Source organism: Acartia tonsa, chromosome 3, assembly GCF_053477335.1.
Source record: "Acartia tonsa isolate MP-2025a chromosome 3, ASM5347733v1, whole genome shotgun sequence".
Taxonomy (NCBI): Eukaryota; Metazoa; Arthropoda; class Copepoda; order Calanoida; family Acartiidae; genus Acartia; species Acartia tonsa.
The window spans coordinates 29711571-29736320 of NC_137262.1; the positions used below are offsets into that span (position 1 = coordinate 29711571).

A 24750-nucleotide genomic window follows, 5' to 3' on the forward strand; every position below is an offset into this window, starting at 1 on the left:
GTTCACACACAAATAGTATGTTTTTGAATTTCTATTTATGAGAGTTTACTCATAGATCATCGCTTTCTACTATATAATATTGACATTTTTCATACATTTTTGAAAGAAAAACAACTTAATCATTTTACAACACTTTCAAAAAATAAAATCGTGTAGGAAGCTGAACAATTTGATCGATTTTGAAAACATCTTATAGAAAGTATAAATCCAGGGATCTAAAAGGATAAGACAATGGCTGATAAATTGATGTACATCCCCAATGATACACAAAGTTATCCCTTTGGTAGATTCCAAGTAATGGTTGAAACGTTTGGATACTTTACTTATTGAATTAACCCTTTAAAAAAATGTATTAAAAATTAAAATTAAATTGATTTAGTTTAAAAATGCTGTTATGTTTGTAATAAATAATATTATTATTGCATTTATTAAAATTTATGATTATAAATTTATGTTGTCCCTAAGCTATTAAAGTAAAATTCTGTTGCTTAAATCAAGAAAAAAATTCAAACATTAAATCAATATGGTGTTTAAACATTACTGTATTAATTCAAAACAGCATTTATACGTACAATTTATTTTGTTTTTAGTTTTTGGCCTAAATATAGAAATATATTTTAGATATTTCTATGAATTTTTCTTGTACTTGGTTTAATGTAGTGCCTTAGTCTGCCCAAAATCAGGGAGTAAGGGAGGGGACAATGAATCGAATATTCAATTTTTAAGGAGTCTCAGACTTTGGGGACTGGCTTAAAGGGAATGTGCACGAATACAGCGGATCCTTACTGATTTTGGGGACTTGCGCATCAATGCCCCGCTAACTAGCTGAGCTAGTTTTGAATATGCAGACAGAAAAGTTTGTTATTTATCGCTGGTTTTAACAAATATTTTTTCCCAAGAAAATGTCTTTTCATGTATAGAAACTCTACTGTGATATTTATGTATTAAATAATCTAAGAACCGCTTGAGTTTAGGGGTCAGTTATAAATATATCAGAAGGGTTGAGGTAGTTCTAAACAAGATTTTTCTAGTGATTAATTACAGAATGTTTACTACATTGTGATGTGTTGATAATTTAGTTTTCAAGTAAATGATTTTTTTTCTTAGAACTAATTTTGTTCTAAATTAGGTTACCATGATCCCTTTACAATTTTGGTAAAATTTTCTTGATAAATCTGGTTTTCATTGCTTTTCAGCGAACCCTCTTAAATTGAATTAATTGCCCATTGTCCCCTCCCTTACTCCCTGGCCCAAAATACTGCATATCAATATTACATACAACAGCAATTTAGTCGTGAAATAAATTGATAGAAAAATTTGTAAGTTATATACATTTTCTGACTACGAAAAACTTCCATAGGGTTATGTTTTTTACTTCTGGAAAAGTAGGGGGAAATAGTTTTTCTATAGAAGCCGTTTCTTTAGCCTCTAAAATTAAAAATCTTTTTAACCCATTCAAAATCTTAGTGCAGTGATATATTTATTGTATTTTATGATCTTTTACTTTTTTACATGGATACCCCACCAGTGCCCTACCCTCAATAAAAAGATGCAAATCTTAATCAAAATTGTTGATTTATGTTGAAGTTCAACTTCAATGCATCTTCTACTATCAAAAGTTCTTGCGAGAATTTCATTTAGAGCGTAGCTGATGTTCATGGGATTAGAATGTAAGTCTATTTATCCTTTTTTCATACTTTCATACAAACAGCAAAAAGTTATATGAATGCAATGAATATACAGGACCTGTAGGTATATTCCCTGAAGATTTTAGAGTAGTTTAGCGGTTACTGAGATCTTAGGGTTTACTTCTATCGGCCCTAGATTTATTATCTGTGTTTAAACATTTTTAAAGGTACTTGAAAAAGCTACAGAGCTATGTTATCATCGATTGACTTGGCTTTCATCGTTAAAAAGTAAGTTTTTCTATAATAAAAGCTTATGGTATCTGGTATTATAATGTTCAATAAATTATAGGCACCATGTAGAAACCAAGGCTCGCCAGCCTTGGATTTTTAGTGGGGTCAGGCAACTGCTGCGAATCATTAAAACCACAAATATTCTTCAAAATGTTGAATTCGTGGCTTACAGACATATTAGTTGTAGCTGTTGTGTTTTTTCTTAAAGTTGGACGGGCGGTTGAGTTTATATAGTGAAGCCAGGCACTGAAAGAAACCTTCAATGGATGTAGAACATTCGTGGATATATGACATGGGAAAAATTTTCGTCAATTTAGGTTACTAACATAAAATTGGTTAATTGGCCTATTGGTCATTTCGTTTATTCTGTAGAATGGTATGGGATGTGGTAAAGAGGGTGGTAGGGATGAATCGTTAATTTAGCCCGCTGCAAGTTACACTTTATTAGAGAACATGAAAATCTGGTGTAAGATCAAAGTAATAGTATATCCATTAAACCTTCCCCATTAGGAAGTTTGTGCAAGCAAAAAACATTTTGTAACTTTCTTATTTGAAATTTATTAGTATATGTGACTTAGATTCTTGTGATATATTTGGATGTGCAGTGCATTGCCTTTCATAATTTAAATCTTCAAAATAACACATAACACACATTAATAGAATTACATAATATTAAAAGAGTTTCTAAAATGTAGTGATAAAACTGATTTGGAAACTTTATACCTATTTTTTTTTATTTTTGTATAAGAAAATCAAAATCCATTAGAATTGGGACAAATCAACCATTTTAGTAGCTAAGCTACTCTATAAGTGGAGACGCTTGTTTATTCCTTTCTCAGTCAATTTTAATTGTATAACTGTTCTTTATTGAGTTAAAAATATTCTATTATTATAACGACAAGTTATTCACGAATATTTATAAACTTCATAATAGAATATTACAAAAATATTAAAATTTATTCAGTGGTCTTTAGAAACAAGCTATTTTACTTGTAAAGGTACAAGATAATCTTATTTTATCATGATATTATAAGCAATTGCAAATAACATTTTGTATTTTTTTTCTTTATTGTATGAACAGCTAACCATTGCATAGTTGCAGTTCTTTTATATTTGCCTATCTAATGAAAGTTTTTCTTAGCCTTTACATTTTAATATGAGTGTGGTGCTTTCCCTCAAAGTAACTGGCGAGCACAAACTTAATTTTAATTATTTCAAAAATTGCGATTAGTTTCTTTTTCAAAATCAAATCCTAAAATGAAAGTATGTTCTATTATAGTATCCTGTATTTTGGCAGTTTTGCAACAAATTTCTGACACTCTACAAGTGTTAATGTTTGTTTATCCTACCGTTTCAGAGCTTTTATGGATGTTATCATCGTTGTTTTAAAGTAGATGAGCTAGTACAAAATGATGAATAAAATTTGACTAGAAGACTTTATTATGAATTAAATAAGTATTATTAGCACATTTTGGTGTTAATTAATATGGTACATTTTACAACAATATTACAATCGTTTCACTTATATTATAATGGTAAGGTAGGCAAGATGAAAAACTACTAAAACAGTTTATGTTCAAAATTAAGTATGTAAGTTTGACCTTTAAGTAGCATTTAACTTCAATTTTACAAAGATTTACCAATTTTGAAGAATAATGAACAGAATTGGAAAAAAATATTGCATTTAAAAAAAATTATGATTTAAATTGTTACTTTTCAAAGGTAATTTTTCGGTAACTTGGACTGAGATATAACTAAAAGATCTTAAATTTTTTATGAGCATTTGTTATTAGGCCTATTTGAATTTGTATACCTAGATAATATTTTATTCCTAATCGTAAATGGTAAACTGATCATAGACGTCCAAGGGTGGGGGTATAGGGGTGTTTACACATTGAAACCCCTCATTTTATACCCACAAAATTTTAAAAACTACATTACATTGTCCCTCTCAAACCTTAGATATCCCACATTTTCTCATTAAAAAAACTTGGACGTCCCTGAAACTGATATACTGACGTTTTCAATATTCAACAGAAAAATTTACCTAATTTTATCCTTAGCACCAAAATTCAAAACAAAAATATACATATTAAGATTAAATGATCATAAATTAAATTATACAATTTTATGATTTTTACATCTTTAGAGCAACATAATTTATTAATATTTATTACATTTTTACACAACTGTGAGGAGAAAAAAACTGAAAGTACGGGGTATAATCATATGTAATGTGTTATTAATAGTAGCGCAGCTACTCTATAACTAGGTTTTACATAGAATTAACTGAAAGAATAATCATGTAGCTTTACTATTTTCGTGATTTTTTAGTCTACTTAACTTTAACTTATATGGCACGATTTATCAAAAATAATCTTTTGTTTAAAAAAATTATCTACAACAAGAACAATGCTATCAATAATTAGCGCAGCAACAACAAGCTGGTGTAAAAAGAACAGTAAACTATGATAATATGTAAAAAAAATCAGACAAAAATACAGTTTATTTAGACTGAATACTCACAGGACAACCTGCCTAGAGATTGTAGTTTAATATTTTGGTATCCTTACTAGTAATCTGACGGACTGTTTAAAATATGTACGTACATACCCTAGTTATAGTATAGCTGCGCCACATAAACTTTTTGCTTTAACTTTGAAGCAGCTTATAGACTATAGTGCCTTTGAAAAACGACTTGATACAATACAAAGGGCTAATGACATGCCAGTAATAGTATACATTTTAATTGATAAATGGTAAAATATGTACTGCCCTATCATTTGTAGTTTGTATTGCATGGCGTAATTTTTTTTATAAGCACTATAAGCTGCTTCTTTAACTTTAGCACAAGCCAATGAATAATCTATCTAAGGCACAAAAATCATTTCATATAATAACACTAAGTAGGTTCATAAGAAATGCTAAGGAAAGTAATTAAATACTTAACACTTTAAAATGTGTGTCGACAGTAAAATTAATTTTATTATCCTTTAATTATTATTATTATCATCATCACTGGGATATAGATCATTCTTCTTAGGTGTCAAATATCACAAAATTATCATTAGTACATTATTTTACCATAGGTGTCTCTGTAGTCACACAACTGTAAATTTATACCAATTGTTTCAATTCCGTGGTGTCTTATATCACAAGAAAAAGAATATATTATTAACCTATTGTTCTATATTTCTTTTCATTGCATGAATTCACAGTTTTTAAGTTAATATTGCTAATAAAAAGTCATTTTTAACTATGCCTTACTATGGTCATCTTAGCAAAAATGTAAGCATTAAAACAGCTGATAGAAAAAGGTGGGAAAATGCATTGTTTGAGGATGATGACGACATTCTCGAGGCTTCCTGCTTGACCTGATGTCCCCGCCGGATCATTTCCCGGTAGTTTTCCTCATCCACAACTGGTCGCTTGTGTGAGGCCAGCTCGAGGCTGGTTCTGAATGATTGGACATCCTCAATGGGTCGGATGACGTCGGAGCTGGAGAGTTCATAGGTCTTGCGGGGTGTGTTGATGGCGGGTGCTTGGGTGGCCAGCAGCCTTGATTCGTTCTGCTGGTTGTCGGCCACTTTGAAGATTATCTGAAATCACAAAAGAATATAAATTTTTCTTCCTAGATGTTGTTATTATTATATACCATTAACTAAACATTTTGTTTTCATATTATATTATTAAATTTTAGTAGTGAATCTACTCTACATATAATTCACTTCTGTCCGCCTATAAAGCTGTGGGGTAAACATTTGTTCTAAAACTCACTTTGTTCGTTAGTCCATCCATGATTTTTTATGCTTCCTTACGTAATATTACAATGCATATTTCCTCTATCTATAATGTTGGTATACCTGTAACTGCTTTTTAATAAGATTATTTACCTTCATATTATTAAATTTACAAGAGCCTCCGTCTCTTCTGTAGAGGTCATCCTTCCAGGAGGTTGATATGAAGAAATAATCCTTCCCAGGATGAAACTCCAGGCCTCGTGGAGTCGGACTGAAGGATCTGAAATAGAAAGTAAATTAATAGAGCTTAAAATTTATGTTTCTGCATTGTTGGTTAATTTATCTTTTATTGTTGGGGAATGCCTTGACTCATATAAAAGGCCCTTTCAATGACCTTAAGCATTAGAACCTTTTTTTCTTTAGGTAGATCAATCGACTTAATGTTGAATCACATGATTTGATGACCTGTCCTCTAGAATTTATTAATATGTGATGAAATGAATTTAAATTAGAAAATCTCTGTAAGCTAGCTATTCGGGCATAACTTGCAATATTAAAGAAGAAGAAAAATGCTTCTCATTATGATTATATTGCACCATTTGTTATTAGAAATTAGATTATATAACTGTAATGTACTGTGCAGTAATGAATATAACTTTTATTCTAATGATAAATGTTGTAAACTTTTTCATTTTCAGAAGACAGAACGTTTTGTTGACTGTTTAAATCAACAAACTTTTTATTATAGTCAGAGGCGTGCACAGAGATTGTGGGGGGGGGGGGGTGGTGATCCACCCACCTGGCAAATAAAGGAAATTTAATGCACTCCCCTAATAGTCGACCCTTCTATAATCCCATTGATAGGGGTCTACAACCCTCTATTACACCCCCTTGACCATAAAATTACCCACCTCTTTTTGCTTAAAAAAAACTCTGTGCACGCCTGTAGTTAAGTAAAAATTATTTTTGACCAACTGAAACAAATACTTTTATCATAACACCTGGTTTTAAAACAATTAATCGGAAAAATAAATATTGTAATAAAAAGCATTAGAAATACATTTCCAATTTTATACAATGATATAGAACTAATTAGGCCTAAAAACAACATTTTATATATCTGTAAAACTGGCATTTGTTGTTATTTGCACTTTTTTCTTATCAATGTGGTATTAAAAAGCCCTAAAATCTGCTAAACACATTAACAGACAGGATTTTTTAATGGTCTTTTTTTTCGCAGATTTGAATAAGGATTCTGAGCCAACGAAACTGGTATTGCTATTATTATTTGTAGAAAATTATCTTTACTACGATAATATACATAATTTTCAGTATGACTAAGAACCGGTTCTAATTCAGCGGATAATAATGGGTTTCGAAGCCATTCTGGAAAAGTTTTTCCATGTCTTTAGAATAAAATTCCCTGTGACCCACCGCACGCTAAAGACCTTAAAAGTAAATTCTAATCCTGATAAAAGATACCTAGACACCAATTTAAATTAGCATTGAAAGAGGGGATCACTATTAATACTAATTTATTAGGGCTTTCTAACAGAAACGGGTCTTTAATTCACTTTAGGGACAAACATTATGAAGACTTTTCCAGTTTTGTTAGCTAGGCCTTCGGACCCTCGTGGCTAACAAAACTGTTTTTAATCTATTTTCATTTCAATATCTCCGGAAGATATTTTTAGAAAGTTTTTGAAAATAACAAAAATGTCGTTAGTCTTTCAATAATGTTCTTACTATTGTATGTTATACATAAATACTACCAATTATTCCTATTTTTATTCTATTTGTTAGAATAACAGGTCCCCCCTACAAATGAGAGTAATTGAATTGAAAGTATTACATAATAGCCACCCAAGTATTATAAAATAATACACATTTTAAAACAATTTTTCAAAAAGCTCAGGTCACCAATCTAAAAAAACTTGATTCAAAAGATTAGAGTTTTTAAATCAATACTCGACAGCCGCTGAACTTTAAGCAAGCTGGATCCATAAGCAAATTTTTTTACATACATAAGATTTTTATTAATTGGGCGGATGTCGAGCCTGATTTCAAACCCTTTAATTAATTGGAAGATTAAAATTAAAAATGCTCAATAAAATACCAATTTATCATATTTGCAAGGGCAATTAATCAATTAGTAATAATCAACTGGTTTAGTTCTTATTGTATACTAATAAATAAAACATATTTCATATTTGTTATCTAGAGGGTAGGCTTGGGCAATACATAGTTGGAACATAACTTTATAATAATGTTAGCTAATAAGAGCCCCCCAAGTGCATCTAGGGGGCGAAGCAGCTAATGCTTATTTCATTAATAAAGCCTTCAGTAAAATTTTAAAACAAAGCCCGAAAAAATTGCCTTGAACTTTTCAGCAAGTCTCAAATGTTAATTTTTTGGATGATAACGTGTTAGATTTTCTCAGATTATGCAGAATCACATACAGTAATTGTAATAAAAAATAGAAAAAAATGCTTCCGTGAAAGGAAGCTATAGAACTCTAATAGGTTTTATCATCTAATTTTGATTTATATAAAATTTTGTTTAAACTAGACAGTGCAGACTATCAAAAATGCTCCATTTCTACCCTGGATTTATAAAGAAGAGGAACAAGAAATTTTCTGACCAATTAACTTGAGACAATAAAGAGATAAAAAAGTTTAGACTAAGATTAGAAAAAAGTTGACTAGCAACCTGTTTTCACAATTATTTATAGTGAAATTAATTCTCTGGTTCTTTAAATAATTTTAGTCTTATGCCGAATATTTTACTTTTAGCTAGCATCTACACGCGGTTTCATTCGCGGTTGAGGGCTGCAATTTTTTTATGATAGCTGGTTATTTTACCAGTTGCAGAAAACTTTATAAGATATTGGTACATTAGGAAAACTGAAAGGTCCTATTTTTTTTGATAAAACTTACAAGACTTTTACTATGTGGTTGTATAAATCTGTACCATAAAAGCTTAAAATTTATAGGAAAAAGATATATCTAGCACAAAAACTAACCCTAATTCAGTCCAAACCCCTGGTGACAAATTGGAATTAATATCCAAAGCTGTGGCAAAAACGAATTTAATTTAATCATGAGTAAGATTAATTGCCGGACAAACTTTTGGATTCTCAGACTAAAAAGGCGCTCCTACAAAAATATTTATTTTATACTTAACTTAATTCTAACTATGACCAATACAAAGATATCCAAAATGGAATCAGAAAATTTATAGATAGGTTATTGGGTATGTTTTTATCTTTTTTCATTACATTGTCTAAAATGCTTTAGTTTCCATAATATATTATTACAGGTGGTGTTGTATTCATCTTAATGACATTTTCATTCTTGTTTAAGTTATTTTTTTAGCTATTTCGCATGGACATCTAATTGTCAGACTAATTTTAACAACCAGTTAAAAAATCATGTGAAAAATTTAGTCTCAAATTAATCTCAATTTATTTTATAGTGCAAATAATCAAAATCTTATTGAAATGGAAGGTCAAACTACACAAATTTGATTGTTAATTTAGTTTTAGAAAGGAATGCCTTGGCTATTTTATTACAGTGTGCTTTAAGATAAAGGTTGTGAAAGTAAATTTTTGGTTGTTGTTATGATAGTTCAAAGTTTAATCATAGTTGATTCATGAAAAATTTCACTTAAACCAACATTCAAAGAGTAGGACAAAATATGAAAAATTACTTAGTTACTTAGTTAATCATTTAGTTTCCAAAAACTATTCTATAATATTTAGATTTTCTAACTTAATGCGCCACAAATGACAGAACTATTCTTGTTTCTGATTGATGATCTAATCTTAATATTTGACAAGTTCTCTGCTAAAACCAAGTTTGCATAAAGTCAACAAATTGGGCACTGTCTTTCTAGACAATAGATTTAATGTAATAGACACATCATAAACACAGAAAAAATATGTACTTGTACCTTTTTATCATAGGTGTATCTATCTAATAAAAAGAATTTTTGTACCTTTGTTAGTGGCTACGACCCTAGCATCCAGGGTCTCTCTTATAAGGGGAAGAGAGGTTATAGAAAATATCCCAAGACTTACATTTTGAAATAAAACAGTACCAGGACCTAGTACTATAGGTTTATTACTTATCGAGCTCTTAAAATAACATACTTCTTTTTGTAATAAGTTCTTTTTATAATTTCTTAATTGTGATAGGTATATATTTTAGGTATGTAATTTGAAGAAAATTAATAACAAAAATTGACTTATACGCTTAATGGGAAAGGTGAAGTTAATATTTCCAAAAATTTATTTGTTATCGATTCTTTTTAATTTGTTATCCATTCTTTTAAGATTGATTGTATTAATCATCGATGATTTATCTGTTGTAATAGGTCTATTATTCATTGAAATGTCACATTGTTGCAGGATTGCTTTTAAAAGTTGTGTATACAATATTGTAAAACAACAGTTTTGAATTTCTACCCTTTTAAGAAAAATGTTTTATTACGAGCTTCCTCTAATCATATAAGACTCTGCCTTTCATGGCTCTAGCCTTGCGGGGATATACTAGAACTAATTTAACCTAAAGAAACATATTTATTTTTAACTAAAATTAAATAGTTATGATTCTCCCCCTAAATGATTTTGCCTCATAAAGTTGTAGAGACGTTCTTTTAAATTGAAGTTGCTATTTGTAAATCTCTGTTATTTTCTTGATTTATTAATAATTAAATGCAAATCTCAATAAAATATAAAATAATAACAAATAATAAAATAACAAATGTCTATCCGTCTGTATTGTCGACTAAATACTAATAAAATTACTCCCTTATTTTAGATCTTCGGGTTTTAAAATTATAATTCAAAGTATGCTTGCTATTGCTGTGCTACCTATAAACATAGTTTTACTTGTTCAAGAATTAAATTGAATAAGGCATACAAGCATAACAGAATTAAAATGCATGTTTTAACAGTATTTGTCATAAGAATCTAGGTCAAAAAAGATAAGTGAACAAAATTAGGTTATAAAGAATTTAAATTTTATTTTTACGATTAAATATACTCATTGATAATTCACTTAATAGCTTTTACTTATTTCTTTTAGAAAAGAAAAGAAAAGAAAGGAAGTTTTACTTTAATATATCAACGTAAATAAACAAAGATGTTTAAATTAAAGTTCAGATCGGAGAACGTACGCATTTCCATTTTATAAAGTAGCTTTGCTACTAAAAAAACTGCATTTCATTTTGCTTCCCCGTACAATTATTTGTTTTGTTTAAATCAATTTCATCCTGTCAAAAATATTGAATTATTCCGTTCTATGCAATTCTAAAGTAGTGCAGCTACCCTTTAATGTATATCTGTCCATACATCCGTCTGTCTGCCTGAGTGAGGTAAGTGAAATAACTGTACATACTACATATACCACTTCAGACTGGTAAACACACACACAATAAAATTGTCAGCTAATTGTCTGCGTTACCTATGTATGTTACAATCCTTGGTTTGATTGTACTTTGTTCTGACAAAAATGACAATATACGTCAAAATAAAAGGAAAAGATGTTTTAAGCAATAAGTTTATTTGGTTTTTTCTTTACACCAATTGGATGTTTAAATTTGAAATCAATTTTGAAAAAAAATTTATAGAAAACAATGGATTTTTATTGGAAAGCTTTAAAACAATTAGGGATGATTTTGAGAAGAATATATTGGGTTATCCCCTCCTTATTCCTAAAAAAATTCACAAAATTAAATTGTTAAAAAGTAGGATAATTTGAAGTATTTTATTCTAGTTGTCTGATTGGCATCGAAATCAATAATATTGGGATGTTTTACTGAAAAATAAGTTAGATTCTAGAGATATCTTAAACCTAAATTTACATGTTGGGATATGTTTACAAATCTTGGAAGGGCGGTGGTACCTTCCAAAAAAAAGAGTTTAAAACCTTTCCAGGACCTATGAGAAGCTACATTGCAAAAAAACCACATCGGTTAGCGAGGTTCTTCGGTACAGACAGACACAGAGACAGTCTGACATCCTGTTACTTTATAAATAAGGATATTGCAAAGCTGTTAACCTATTTGCTTGTCCCTATATCCTTGACCCTAAAATATCGTGCTTCGTTCAATAAAGACAACATGATGTCATTTCTTTCTTTGGTGTTCATACATTTAAGATAAATAGCATGATATATAAGATAATGAAAGGAGGGGACTATTTATTACACAAGTTTCCAAAGTTTCATAATACAAGATTTCTAATTCAATGGCTTAACAACTTTAAGGACTTTTATTGAATTTTGATTGGTTGACGACTAAATAAGTTGATGTCCAAACATTTAAACCACTAATTGTATTTTACAGAAGGGGTAATTTAGAGGGTCTGGTACAACATAATATTGCCCATGTACATTTAAATCAGTTTTACCATGGCCTGATATAGGACAATAGCAAATAATTGTTTTCTATCCTTAGTATACAACGGTACTTTATTTTTGTCAAAAGTTTTGCAAGAGTACCTTTAACTCTATTCACGTCTGGCTGATTTGATTCTAGTTGTCCATATATTTTAATAGAGTTAACGTATATTAATTTAGATTATCAATGTTAATTTCTTTTTTAACAAGAAGAAAATATTGTCCATTAGTAGTGTAAAGGCATCTAGTTAACAATAGTTTTTAAAAAGCAAACAATATTTAGATTGCATGTAGATACTGTAGGTACAATATTTTAACAATACTAGAGTAGACTGATGCTTACAAAAATCTTGCTTATAGAGTAGCTACGCTACTATATGGCTTTGCGTCTAATGTAAATGTAAAGTACTGAAAGCGCTACGGATACCAAAAACTATAATAGATTATCAGACGGATGCTACCAAACCTTGTTTATAGAGTAGGCTGCGTCTAATGTAAATTTAGAGTACAGAACGCGCTACAGATAATCTAAAATGACCAGATAGACTGTAACGCTAAATGTAAATTTCATGTTGTCTATAAGGTGTTTTTACAATCAAGCTATAGCTTGTAACTTGTCTTTAAGTTATTTGGCCCAAGACATGTTTAAAATGGCGTCATATTAAAGACGTTATCATATTTATTTACTGCTCCTATATCAGATGTTTGATGATAAAGAGTAAAATATTCTTTTTACCATGCACAGTTAATACTTACAGAGAAGTGTATTGCAATCAAAGAGTAAATTGTCTTGTAGTAAGCGTCAGAGAAAGGGATTTATTATTACCTGGATTTTAAACCATTTTACGACCAATAAATGCGATGGGATATTGCAACCTAAATTGACTTCAATGTTTCTCCTGTCATAATATCCACGTATATTTTGCATCCATTGTCAAAGAATGTTTAGGTTGCCCATTCTTTGGGGCTACATTGGCAAATTTGTTGAAATTAATGTTGACCTCACAAATTTCAGAAAAAAAGTGGGTAATTTTATTATCTATGCTGTTTTGTGGCAACGTTATTAATTCAATTGTAAATGTTACTCAGTCTGTTAGCCAATTATTTCCAATATCTTAATAAGTTAAAAGCTTACTTGTGTCTTTCTTATTTTATTAATCTTAAAAGTTTATTTATAACTAATCACCTCACCCCTAACTTCTAGGAGATGGCAGAAAATTGGACCTAGTTTAAACTTTATTAATAGAGATGCTCAATTGAATTGATGCATAATGATTTCAAAAGCTAAATCTAAATAAAAATACTTTAATCAAGAATAAAAACTCCATTACAAAATTAAAATAACTTTTTAAACAAAAAAGTAGAGGAAACAGAAAGTTGACATTGATTTTTGAAATTTTATTCATTTTGTTATCATACTTTGATTACCACTTTATTATATTATTATATTTTTGTGAAACTTTCTAGGAATAAAGTATAAGATATTTTATTTCAAACAAAAATATAACATAATTCAAATTTGTTAGGAGCATTGAGATTATAGAGATGCTACGTACCTTAAAATGCGGGCCCTTGACTTAATAAAGCCATTGTTTTTAATTCAATTGAGTTCTCTCTGTGTGCATTTGTGCGTGTGTAAGCGCATGGAAGGAGGGGACATTGGAGTGAAAATTCTACTAGTTCCAAAATAATTTATGGTTTGAAAAATTTGTGTTACTACAAAAAAGCTGTGTCCAAACTTTTCCACTTACAATGTTAATCTTCAAAAGTAATAATTTTGTTTATCATAATTTAAATGTATATGAATTCGTTGTCCATTGTCTTATCCCTTATTATCCCTTGAGTAATTGTATCAGTCATGTTTTGAATTGATTCTGTCAAATCAAATATATCTATTTAGAATTTTAATTTTCAGTTGCTCTGTAAGTCATTAAATTATTGTTTTTGATCAGAGGTGAATTCTTAAAAAACTTTTGCCTCACTAAAATCAGTGAGGCTCGCTAAAAATTTAGAGGGGATAATTTTGCCTCACTACAATTTTAGTGGGACAAACTGATTTTAGTGAGACAAAAGTTTTTAAGAATTCACCTCAGTAATAGAGCACTGTATTAAATTAATTATACTTTTTTGTGCTAAATTCTATATATAGCCAAGAGTCTTGGGTTTCTATATTATTATTTGGGGTTAGAAAAATAGCCACAAAACAATTTCAAGAACTTAATTTGAAAATTGAATAGACTAAAACCATCCATTGACCAATGTGAAGCTTCAATCGTTTAAGTTTTGTTAACAAAAAATTTTTTAATAATTTTAATATTCATATTTCTTTGTTTTGTTTTTAATCTTTCAAAAAACTTTCATTCGTTTCAAAACAGTGCTTAGCAAAAGACTTTATTTAATTTATTTAATTCAAAACATGTTTATCTAAAACTGCAAAAGTGTTAAATAACTTTAGCTAAAAATAATGAAAAATGTTAAGCTTTTATAGAATTAGAAGTTGACTTATGCATGTTTGAATTGTCCTTCGAAGTTCAAACTTTGCATGATAATTCTTGTGACTTAATGAAGAACGGGTTACACCTCTTTATCATTAACCGGAAAATCTGTAGGTGATTTTAAATATGTCGTGTTTTTTAATCTTTTTTCACACCTTTTTCTTATATTTTATCATCATCTTAATAGTGATTTCTATGACAATTAGGTATAAACGCTTATAAAAGATAATTTTTCCTAGCTTACTAAGATTTTTCACCTATTTGATCAATAGGTTGGCATACATATTTGTTTAATAGTAATTATGGAAGTCTTAATTTAAATTCAAAGCAGTCTTTTTAATTTACTTGATGGACACCGTAATTTCGTGATGTCTGGGTGGCTGGTGGTGGATTTTAATGTGGGTACTGGGTATGCAATGTTTGTTGTTCAGAGTCAAGTAGTCAAGTGCACTTGTGTCTCCCCGCAAGTAATAAAGTGATGATGAATAATAAAAAAAGTAAAAAAACTTCACTATAGGCTGCGCCTCTAGTCTACTATGGTTAAGAAAATAGCCAAAACACAAAGTCATATATGACGCTTCCCTGATAAGCATAACTTAGTTGGATCAACCATATCCGAGATATACAGTTCTACTGAATTTTACTATTCTCTACTTTTAAAAGATTGTCGTGCTGCGTTTTTTTTAAGGAAAACTGTCTGTTTGATGTCATTTAGTTGTCATTATTTGATTTTAGTTCACTTTTAGAAATTACTTAGAAATTAGCTATATCTTTATTCTTTGTATGTTGTTGTATGTCTGCCAAAATGGTGCAAAATCTTATCATTGAATTAAAATAATTTATTCAATTAAAACATTTTTTCTGGCTACTTGGCTGCTGCTCATGTTTAGTTGTGCAAATAATGTCATTCAAGTCATTTTTTTGTTTTGACTTTATTTTGAACTGTCTGAGGCAATAGTGATTTCCCTCAATGTGTCCAGTGGAGCACAGAAACCCTTACCTCTTATTTTGAAATAAATAATGGTAGTTTTTCGTTTGATTGTTAATAACATTAAGTCTGATTAGATTATATTTCTATATTAGATATTCGGCAGCCGCATGGGATATTTTAAAAATAAGGGTTTGAGTTTTAGTGCTTAAAGGGCAATATAAAGGAAAGCACCAAGGCTTTTAATTAGGGGACTTTTATCTACAGATTGTGCTCTATATAAGGCTGGCTGGGGTATGGCATTCCAGCCTAGCAAAGACCTAAAAACTATGAAATGATAATATTTAAAAATAGCTGAATATGTAATAATAGCAAGGTATAAATTTATGTTTTATATTTAACAATCTTAGTAAACAAGAAGGCACAGCAAATTATCTCAAGGGGTAACGAATGGACATGCTCTTAATAATGATTAGCTTTACTCTACTAACAACTGCAAATGCAGTTCATATGCAAATACAAAATTGAAAAGTAAGAACCTTTTAATTTTTTTATCTTATTCATAACTTTGAAATAAAGTCTATTATTTTATTCACCGCTTTGTTGCTTTGGTGTGCATACACTGCAATCCAGTTTACACAAAAATAACAGCCAGAGGTGAATTCTTAAAAAAATATGATCGCTGCCTCACCAAAAGAGTTTTTGCGAAAAAACCTCCAAAATCAAATAAAAAATATACAAAAATTAAATAAATCTTATCTTAATAAGCCTTCTATGATTTTATTTAATTCTTGTAGATTTTTATGTGATTTTGGAGGACTTTTCACATTAACAATTTTGGTGAGGCAGTGACCCTAATTTGTTTTAAAAGAATCCACCTCAGATCATTTCTATGCTAATTGTTCAAAAGTAGCACTTAAATAAAAACTGAAAATAGAGAGTAATGGAATAAAAAGTTTTATCTTGAACCTTTTTTTATATTTTTTGCATGAACTCTTCAAACTCCCCTATGCTTCCTTCTATGCACTTGCATTGTTAATATTATGAAAAGCATTGATTCAAGGAAGTGAAACAATTTTTAGCCAAATCATGCTCAACCAAAAGAAGGCCAAAAAAAACAAGGCCAATGTTACAATACAATTGAGGATTAGGGAGTGAAAAAGACTTTTTATTATTTCATTATGATTTTTATTTCATATTAGCTTTATAGTTTCGTAGTGGGAAGTCACTTTTTTAAGTTTTTAAAAGTATCTACAGGACAAAAATTTTTGTGTTAGCTATTAGTCAAATTTTATATGAGAATTTTGAAAAAGATATTCAGTGCAGTTAAAGGGGTACGTCTGTTCATCTGTCCAACTGTCTGTCACTGAATACTGTCACTACGCAGTTTCTCTATGGATTAAATCTAAGACAACAATATGTACACACAAATGTACTTAATTAACAATAAACACAAAAAATGTTTTCAAGTTATTTAATAATAATACATTTGCTGAATAAGTCATAGGACTGTTTTTTTTACTGCTTTACTTCTTTTGAGGCTATATGTAGCTTAAAGAAATCTTATTTTTTAAAAATATAAAAAAGTCTAAGATATTATATCCAAAAATTATTTTTTTATAATTTGGTATAAAAAATGCAGCGTATACATAATTTCTAGAGATCAAGGGATTACAATCAAACTTCCATTTTAGGATTATCTTATGGAGAATTTTTCAAAAGCTGAATTTAATTCTCATAAAATGGAAATTTAAAATATTTATGAATATTTGTGTACTTTTTATATTCACATGATGTCATACTTTTGTATAATTAAGGTATGTCAGTCAGAACATCCATCCCATGGTGTGACTGTCACTCAATGGTCTCATAGAATATGCAGTATCCTCTGTGTACATGTACTTAATGAACCAACCAATCAAAATTCATTAAGATCCTCGAAGTTATTAAACCAACAAATAATAAAACGTTATTATAAAACTTTGGAGACTAGTACAATAAACAGTCCATTGTCCCCTAACTCTCTGGGTTTAACAATTACAGAGTAGCTATAAGCTATGCAAATTAATAGTGCAAAATCTAATTTATTTGGAGAAAAAAATAATAAATCTGTGAAACAACATTGAAACTACAAACATTAATTTCTGCTAGTTTATGCCACTTGAAGCAATTTTGCACCTTGGCCTAAATTATTCCCATTGAAATGCTTTGAAACTTAACTACAAACCACTTTAATTTACATTCTTTTTCACAGTTTTGACTTTAAAAATGTTTATTTAAAACAACATATTACTACAAAAATTGGGCGTTTATCTAAATAATATATGTATAGTTTGCATAATTTTCTTGGTCAAAATCGCAACGTATTATCGACACTTTCCGCTGATATTATGATGAAAAAGTATAAGATTTAAACCAGGTTTATTAACCCTAAGGGCCCTAAGACCCTAGCTAACAAAACTGGTACTAATTCTATTATTTTTATTTTAATAATCGTGGAAAATTGTCTGCAATACAATCATTTATATGATTTTTCAATCTGCCAAAAAAAAACTCAACAAAACAAAAATTTTGTGTAATGCGATAATTTTTTGAGCAGTTTTGTATTAACATTACTTCAAACAAATTTGCAAAAATTGATGTTTGGATGACAGGAGTTGATAAACCAAAACCTAGGTAGCCAAGTTCTGCCAAAAAAAATTATTTATCTACAAGTTAAAATATTTTTGTCGTATAGGTCTTGCTATTATTTTTATTCAATTCAAAGTTACATTGATTTTGGGATAGAACAATTAAAAATAATCTGTTCTTCTCGAACTCTACTCGAACCTGTAACTTTTATGGCAACCTAACTTTAAGTACAAACCAAATCCACGAAAAAAAACGCTAACTAAAGAACAAAGTTGGCCACATGAAAAGCAAACTTTATGAGAATTGTAGTCGAGGTTTCAAAAAATGAAGAAAAATTAAAGTTGTTTAAAGCAAAGCTTTTCTAATCAATTTAAAACTTTGCATGATGATTCCTGTAACTAATAGGTACTCTATAAGCGTTACCAGCAAGACCGAAGTTCATTTTAATCATGTAGATTTTTAACCTTTTTGTAACTATTTATTGTAAAATATAATATTCCTAATCATCTTTTCTTTTAAATAAATATTATTCTCATTAAATTTCTATAAATGTTTGTTTATACTACCGTTTTATTTCAGAGCTTCGTGTTTATGGATGTTGTCATTCTTGAGTTTAATTATGCTGTTGCACTTCACAGGGATGCATTCTTTGGGTTTCTTTTCAAACAATTTCATAGACTTTGATTAGACAACTAAATTATGAATTTACCTTGAACTATTTAAAGTTGTTATTTGCAAGGTTAAAAATATTCATTAGTAATAACAAGAAAAAAAATTTTTTTATGGAAAAAAAACAGAGAACAAAGAATAACTTTTTTATTTTTAGCATGCATTTATTAAATAGATTAATAAGTTATAATTTTAAATGAATGGAAAATCACTTTTTTAAAGGGGAAGAAAGAGTCATTATTAGTGACAAAGCTATTCTAAAAGTAGAATCATAACATCAAACTAAAGAATTTTACGGACGTACAGACATACCGTAAGACTTCTAATAAGATTTAAACATAGACTTCTTATTTGCTATCTAACCCTGTTTAACTAATGTATTCATATTTGATTTAATGAAAAATCTACCTATTCAAAAAAATTATAAAAAGTATAAAACAAAAAGTTATAATTATAACAACTAAAATTGCATTAAATATTCTCTTATGTTGTTGCAAAATGTTTGAAAGGAAGAATAAAAATGTTGTTATTGTTTACTGTTTTTATGTTGTTGCTGCTATACTTGGACAGATCTTTTCATTAAAAGTAGCGCAGCTACTTCATAACTAGAGTAGGTCCTTACGTCAGACCATCTTTGTTTGGCTTTAATTTTTTTCCAGTGTGGCTTTGTAGCCGATTAATATCCGCAGGATTAGAACCGGTTATCTGTCATACTAAAAAATCATGTATTGCATTGTATTACAGACAATTGTCATTAAATATAATATAATCTAAATAATTTTTCTTTTAATATCCGCGGTAAGCTGTCAATAATACGATGCGATAAATAGCTGTTTATATTGATAGATTTGTTATTCAAGTTATAAGAGTATATTTTTGACCGGAAAACAATGCATCTTTTGCTCCAGCCAAACCGTTAGCTTGTTATTGGTTTGCTACTTATGTACAAAATTATCCTTGTCTTCGTTATAAGGATCTTATTATGAAAAAAAAGTTGAAGCAATTTTTTCTTTGATATCAAACTATCAAATGCAAATCTTATAAAGGTTCAGTTTTTAAAAGATGCAACATAAGATATGAAATGAATAGTCTGTTTTGATTTATTATTACTGTAGATTTTAAAGCAACGATTTTCAACAATTTGACTGTGGAATGGGTAGCTTTAATCCTTAAATTGAGAATGGTTGAATCGTTCTATCGATTTGAAAACGTGCATGCAAATTCTTGTACTTATAAGAAATTGGTTAAAGTTAAGTCAACATCTTGCAATTTGTGCCAAGTTTGAAAATTATGAAAGAACCCTATTTCATATACATATATAAGAATAAATATCAAATCCTATCGTATTATATAAAGCAGTGAAGGTTTTTTTAATATCTCAATCACTGCTGGATCGATTGGATACTATTTTACTTCACATAGATGATTGTTAGGCTGTTTAATCATTAGATTTTATTCTTTAGATGCTTTAAAACCATTTTTCTGTGTCTCTAGATGCTAGAGATGTAGCTGCTAGTTATTGATAATATAACTGGTTTGTTATGCTTTTATGGATGTTTTTATTCTTGTTACAGGTGTATATTGTTAAAACTGGCCTTTATAGTTGAAAAGTTTCAGAACAAGCGATTTTTTTGCTTGATGCAACACTAGGCAATTCAAAATAAACAATGAAATTGAAAGGGCTCTACTTAAATACATTTTTGCCCAAGTGAAGCTCGTAAAATAATCTTTTCAATATTTTTGTTGCACTGATTAAAGAATATCTACTATGCCTTTTAATAATAAGCTTCTACCCTTTCATCAAAACAAGTTGATAAATAAGCAAGAAAAGAAAATAACAAAAAGCTTATATACCGGAGGTAGTTTCAGCAAATCACTCAAAATATTACTTTTCTTTAGATAGCTTTAATATTCTAAAGTAATATATATTTATAGACGTTAAAATTTTTCAATATACAATAATTAAATTATATGAACTAACAGTCAAATCATAGTTTTTAAAAACTGCGCTTCAAATAATGCAATTGGTATTATTTTTTATCTTGACAAGTCCCTTCTTTATTTATCTATAGTCAATATGCTAATCTATTCGCAAGGAATCGACAGCCAAGTTTTTTTTCGCATTTTCTTGCAACTTCTGCCGCAAATGAATTTTGGAATCCAAAGCCGTAGCTGTCATTAAGCTAATAAGTGGCACTATTGGCGGTTATTTGAGGCTTAAATCTCAGCTTCTCTTTTTAAAAAAAGTTTGGATCTACTGCAGTTCACGGTAAAATATTGCTGGTAACGAATGTTGCCAAAAATCTATGAATTTTAAAGGCTGCTAGCTGCCAAACGGCTGAACGTTCAGATCATACCCGCACACCATTTTAAGCGTTATAAGAAGGCCTACAAATAATCTGCAATATCCAAGATCCAATCATGCACAGGGAAAGCTTCACTGAAGAAAAAACGCGTAAAATAGGCCTTTTTCGCGCATTTCTCTGCACTGCGAGATAATTATGCATTATTGATTTATTGCTATTCCAGATTATTTGTAGGCCTTCTTATGCTGCTTAAAACAGTGTGCGGATATGATCTGTACGTTCAGCCGTTTGGCAGCTAGCAGCTTTTAAAATTTATAGATTTTTGGCAATATTTTACCGTAAACTGCAGTAGATCCAAAAGTTTTTATATGCTAGTAGACCTAATTTACCACTGTTTTACCATTTTAATGCGGTTTTTCCAACAATCAGCGGCTACTTACGCACCTTGTTATGAATAATATTGATTTTTTAATGCACTTGATTGAGATGAAATATATGCATTGTCTTAAAGAATATAGATGTCTTCAGATACTAATACAGTACAGCAATATTAATCTAATTTGGCCTCCATCAGTCTCGAAAACCTTGTGTGTAAAGAAGTTCAAACCGTCAACTAACCATATTAAAGTAAACAACCGACCGACAAAACCAAATTTAAAAAGTAATTCGATCGATTTATTATTGCTTTGATCTTACACCAGATTATCACGTACTTAAATAAAGAAATTATTAAAGTAAAATAAGGATCCACCCCTTTAGCCCATTTCCTCCCCTCCTACTGGATGACAGAACTGACCAATAAATGATGCCTATGTTAGCAACCTAAATTTTCTACAATTTTTCCCCGGTCATAATATCCACATATTTTACATCCATTAGTAAATCTTACCTGAATGTAATAGTGAAATGTTTTGGTTTTGTAGGATTATCACAGATAGCAACCACTCTTGGCTCTGCTTGTCTTATTAAACATGTCTCATACTCCTCCTATAATATATTTCCATTATTAAACATAAAAACGTGTTAAAAAGCAGTTAAGGAGCGGTCTGACTGTCTATGTTATGAAATGCTGAATTATGTGCCTTAGTTTGGGGAATCTATTCAAAAAATTTCAGATTATTATTTATTATAGCACCTAAGAAATTTAAAATTTTGATAAGACAGACGAACAGACATAAAAGGACATAGCAACTGTAAATACTAAAGACGATTACTTCTTGAAGAAGGGTAAAAGTGTAATTTTATCTAATTTGGACCCTAGTTTTAGAGTAGCTACGTTACTCAGATGATTACTTCTAAATAAGATTACCCTTTAAAGATGTCAATTTTGTACACGATATATTTTCTCTAGACGAACAGACAGACATACTTAATATTGAGTAATTTATCCTTGACTTTAGTCGAGAGTTTAGTTATGATCACAACACAACGTTTGCGACAAAAACACGCTGAATTTTTACAAGACGTCAGGGTTAAGATCTACTGCAGGGCTGCACTTTTCCTATATGCTTTTCATATTATAGTTTTAGGCTATTTTATGATATAAAAGAAAGAAATAACACCCATATTTGATGTGTAAATGTAAAAGTTAAATAATAATATTGACCTTTTTTCGTTTTAGAGAATTTTAAAGTTTTTAAAATTATAACTGTGTCCCTAATCCCTGCCCTCTTCACGAGCAGAAGTAATTCAGTAAACAATAAAAGTGACGTGTATTCATACAAACAAATATCCCCGTTTAAAAGAATCAGGATTGTTTTTATGTCTATCTGTCTGACTGTTCCTCAGGAGCTCGGTAACCAATGAACTGTTATGGTTCTTCTTTACAATGTAGCTTATCATAGGTACAGTGATGGGAGAAGGGTACCAACACCCTCCCAACAGAAATCACCCATAGAAAAACCATCCCCGAAAAAAAGTGTTTTACCTATATAATTATGTTTTCCTATATTGAATTAAATTAAATTTAAATTTTTGCCTTTAATTTTTTCATTTTTAGAAGGAATTCCCGTCTCTTGCAGTAAATATGTATAATTTATTTTCAAAGTACTTCTTTGTTAACTCAGTTTACCCGTGCAAAAAGCACTAAGACTGTCTTTTTGCGATCAAATTGCAAAGTATTTGTGTAATAAAAAAAGTTAATTAATACGGGCTTAGAGTCAGTAAATAAGCCAGGGAGGGAGAAGACAATAGTAATATCAATGTATGACACCAGAGATAAGATAATGGCTGATAAAAGGATGTACATCCAAAATGATTATACACAAAATTACCCCTTAATTTCCAATTTAAAGTTTTTAGACACTCAACTTAATGAAACAACCAACCAAAGTGCAATAAAGTCCCCAAAGTTTTTAAGCCAACGAATAAGAAAACTTAGAGGAATAATTAATAAACAGCCCAATGTCCCTTCCCTCCCTGTTATGGGTTTTTTCCCCAAAAGTTTTCAGTTACCAAAATAAAATCTACTCACATTCGCATTTTGAGTGAAGATTTAATTATTGTTTATTGTCCTATCCCTGTACCCCTGGCAATAGATAGAAGGCTTCTTTTCCTTTCATAACTGTATAGAATATTTTTGTAAGTAAGGACAGATTTATTTTTAAAAGCATAGCTTGGAAAAGTGTCAATATCAAAATATTAGTTAAACTGTTATTAGCGCAGCTATTCTATTATTAGGGCATTCCTGTTCGTCTTTTTTATACTCTACAGACAAATATATTTTTTTACTTTAATAGTTTTTTTAAACACTGTAATGAAAAAAATGTCTACTGTACCAAAGTTCTTTTTTTAATGGTGTAAGCCCTATGTTGCTTAGCTACTTATGTAATAATCACCCATCTGTAAGTATTGCTAAAAAAGCATTTTAACTTAAATTTTAACATTTGAACAATATTTAGTTTGAAGCCAAAAAGGCATATAAAAATGATATTTAATTGGCATTGAATCATACCTAATGTAAATAATTGAAAGAAAGAAAAGTGTTTCTTTGACATTTCTTTGTTTTGATCTTATTTTCATTGTTTTAGAGACGTTGTTCATGTATAAGTTGCCAAACATAATTCTTATTGCATTTAAAGCAAGGCTACTGTACAAATAATTTTGTAAATTGGTATCTTAGGTGTATCAATTCTCGGCAATAGTCAAAATTTACTTTGCACATTGCCTGAATTTTAAAGAACATCTTTTGCTTAAGCAGCAGAACTAAAACAAACCCAGATGCTATATTCAATAACTAGCGGCTCTGCCCCTAGAAGCCTCTAGGGGCACTTAAAATAGGAGGGGGAAAAGTCGACTCCATCCCATTTTAAATTTAAGTTTCAAAAGAGTAAAATTAATTTTTTGAGTGGGAGGGGGGAAAAGACACCCTCCCCAAAAATAGTTTTAAACTTTCCCAGGACCTATAAGAAGCTTCACTGTAGGAGAACAATATCGGTTTAGCGGTTAGCGAGATCCTTCGGGACAGACAAAAACCGCTTACTACTTTATATATAGGATAGAGCGGCTTCAGCAGCCGATGTTAAATGTATTCACATATGACTTTATCTTAAATTGCTGTTAAAGGCGGCTGACCATAACACAGCTCCCAAAACTTAATCATATCAAGACAATTTTTGTGAAATTTTTGTAAAAGAAATATTTAAATACAATGAATTAGCAT

General features: G+C 29.7%; 1 protein-coding gene and 1 long non-coding RNA gene across 2 annotated transcripts in view; one reads left to right on the top strand and one right to left on the bottom strand.

Annotated features, from left to right (window-relative positions):
• The window catches only part of LOC145313859 (uncharacterized), a 195955-nt gene that overhangs the window by 127678 nt on the left and 43527 nt on the right, over positions 1-24750 (top strand). The gene's annotated exons all lie outside the window — the stretch shown is intronic.
• Positions 3342-24750, bottom strand: part of LOC145313850 (ephrin-B2a-like) — a 51293-nt gene continuing 29884 nt past the window's right edge. The window contains exons 4-6 of the mRNA XM_080153494.1: positions 21979-22076; positions 5813-5939; positions 3342-5518 (exon numbers count right to left, since the gene is read on the bottom strand). Coding sequence (XP_080009620.1) covers positions 5192-5518; positions 5813-5939; positions 21979-22076 — 552 coding nt within the window. The 3' untranslated portion in view covers positions 3342-5191. The remainder of the gene's footprint in view (positions 5519-5812; positions 5940-21978; positions 22077-24750) is intronic.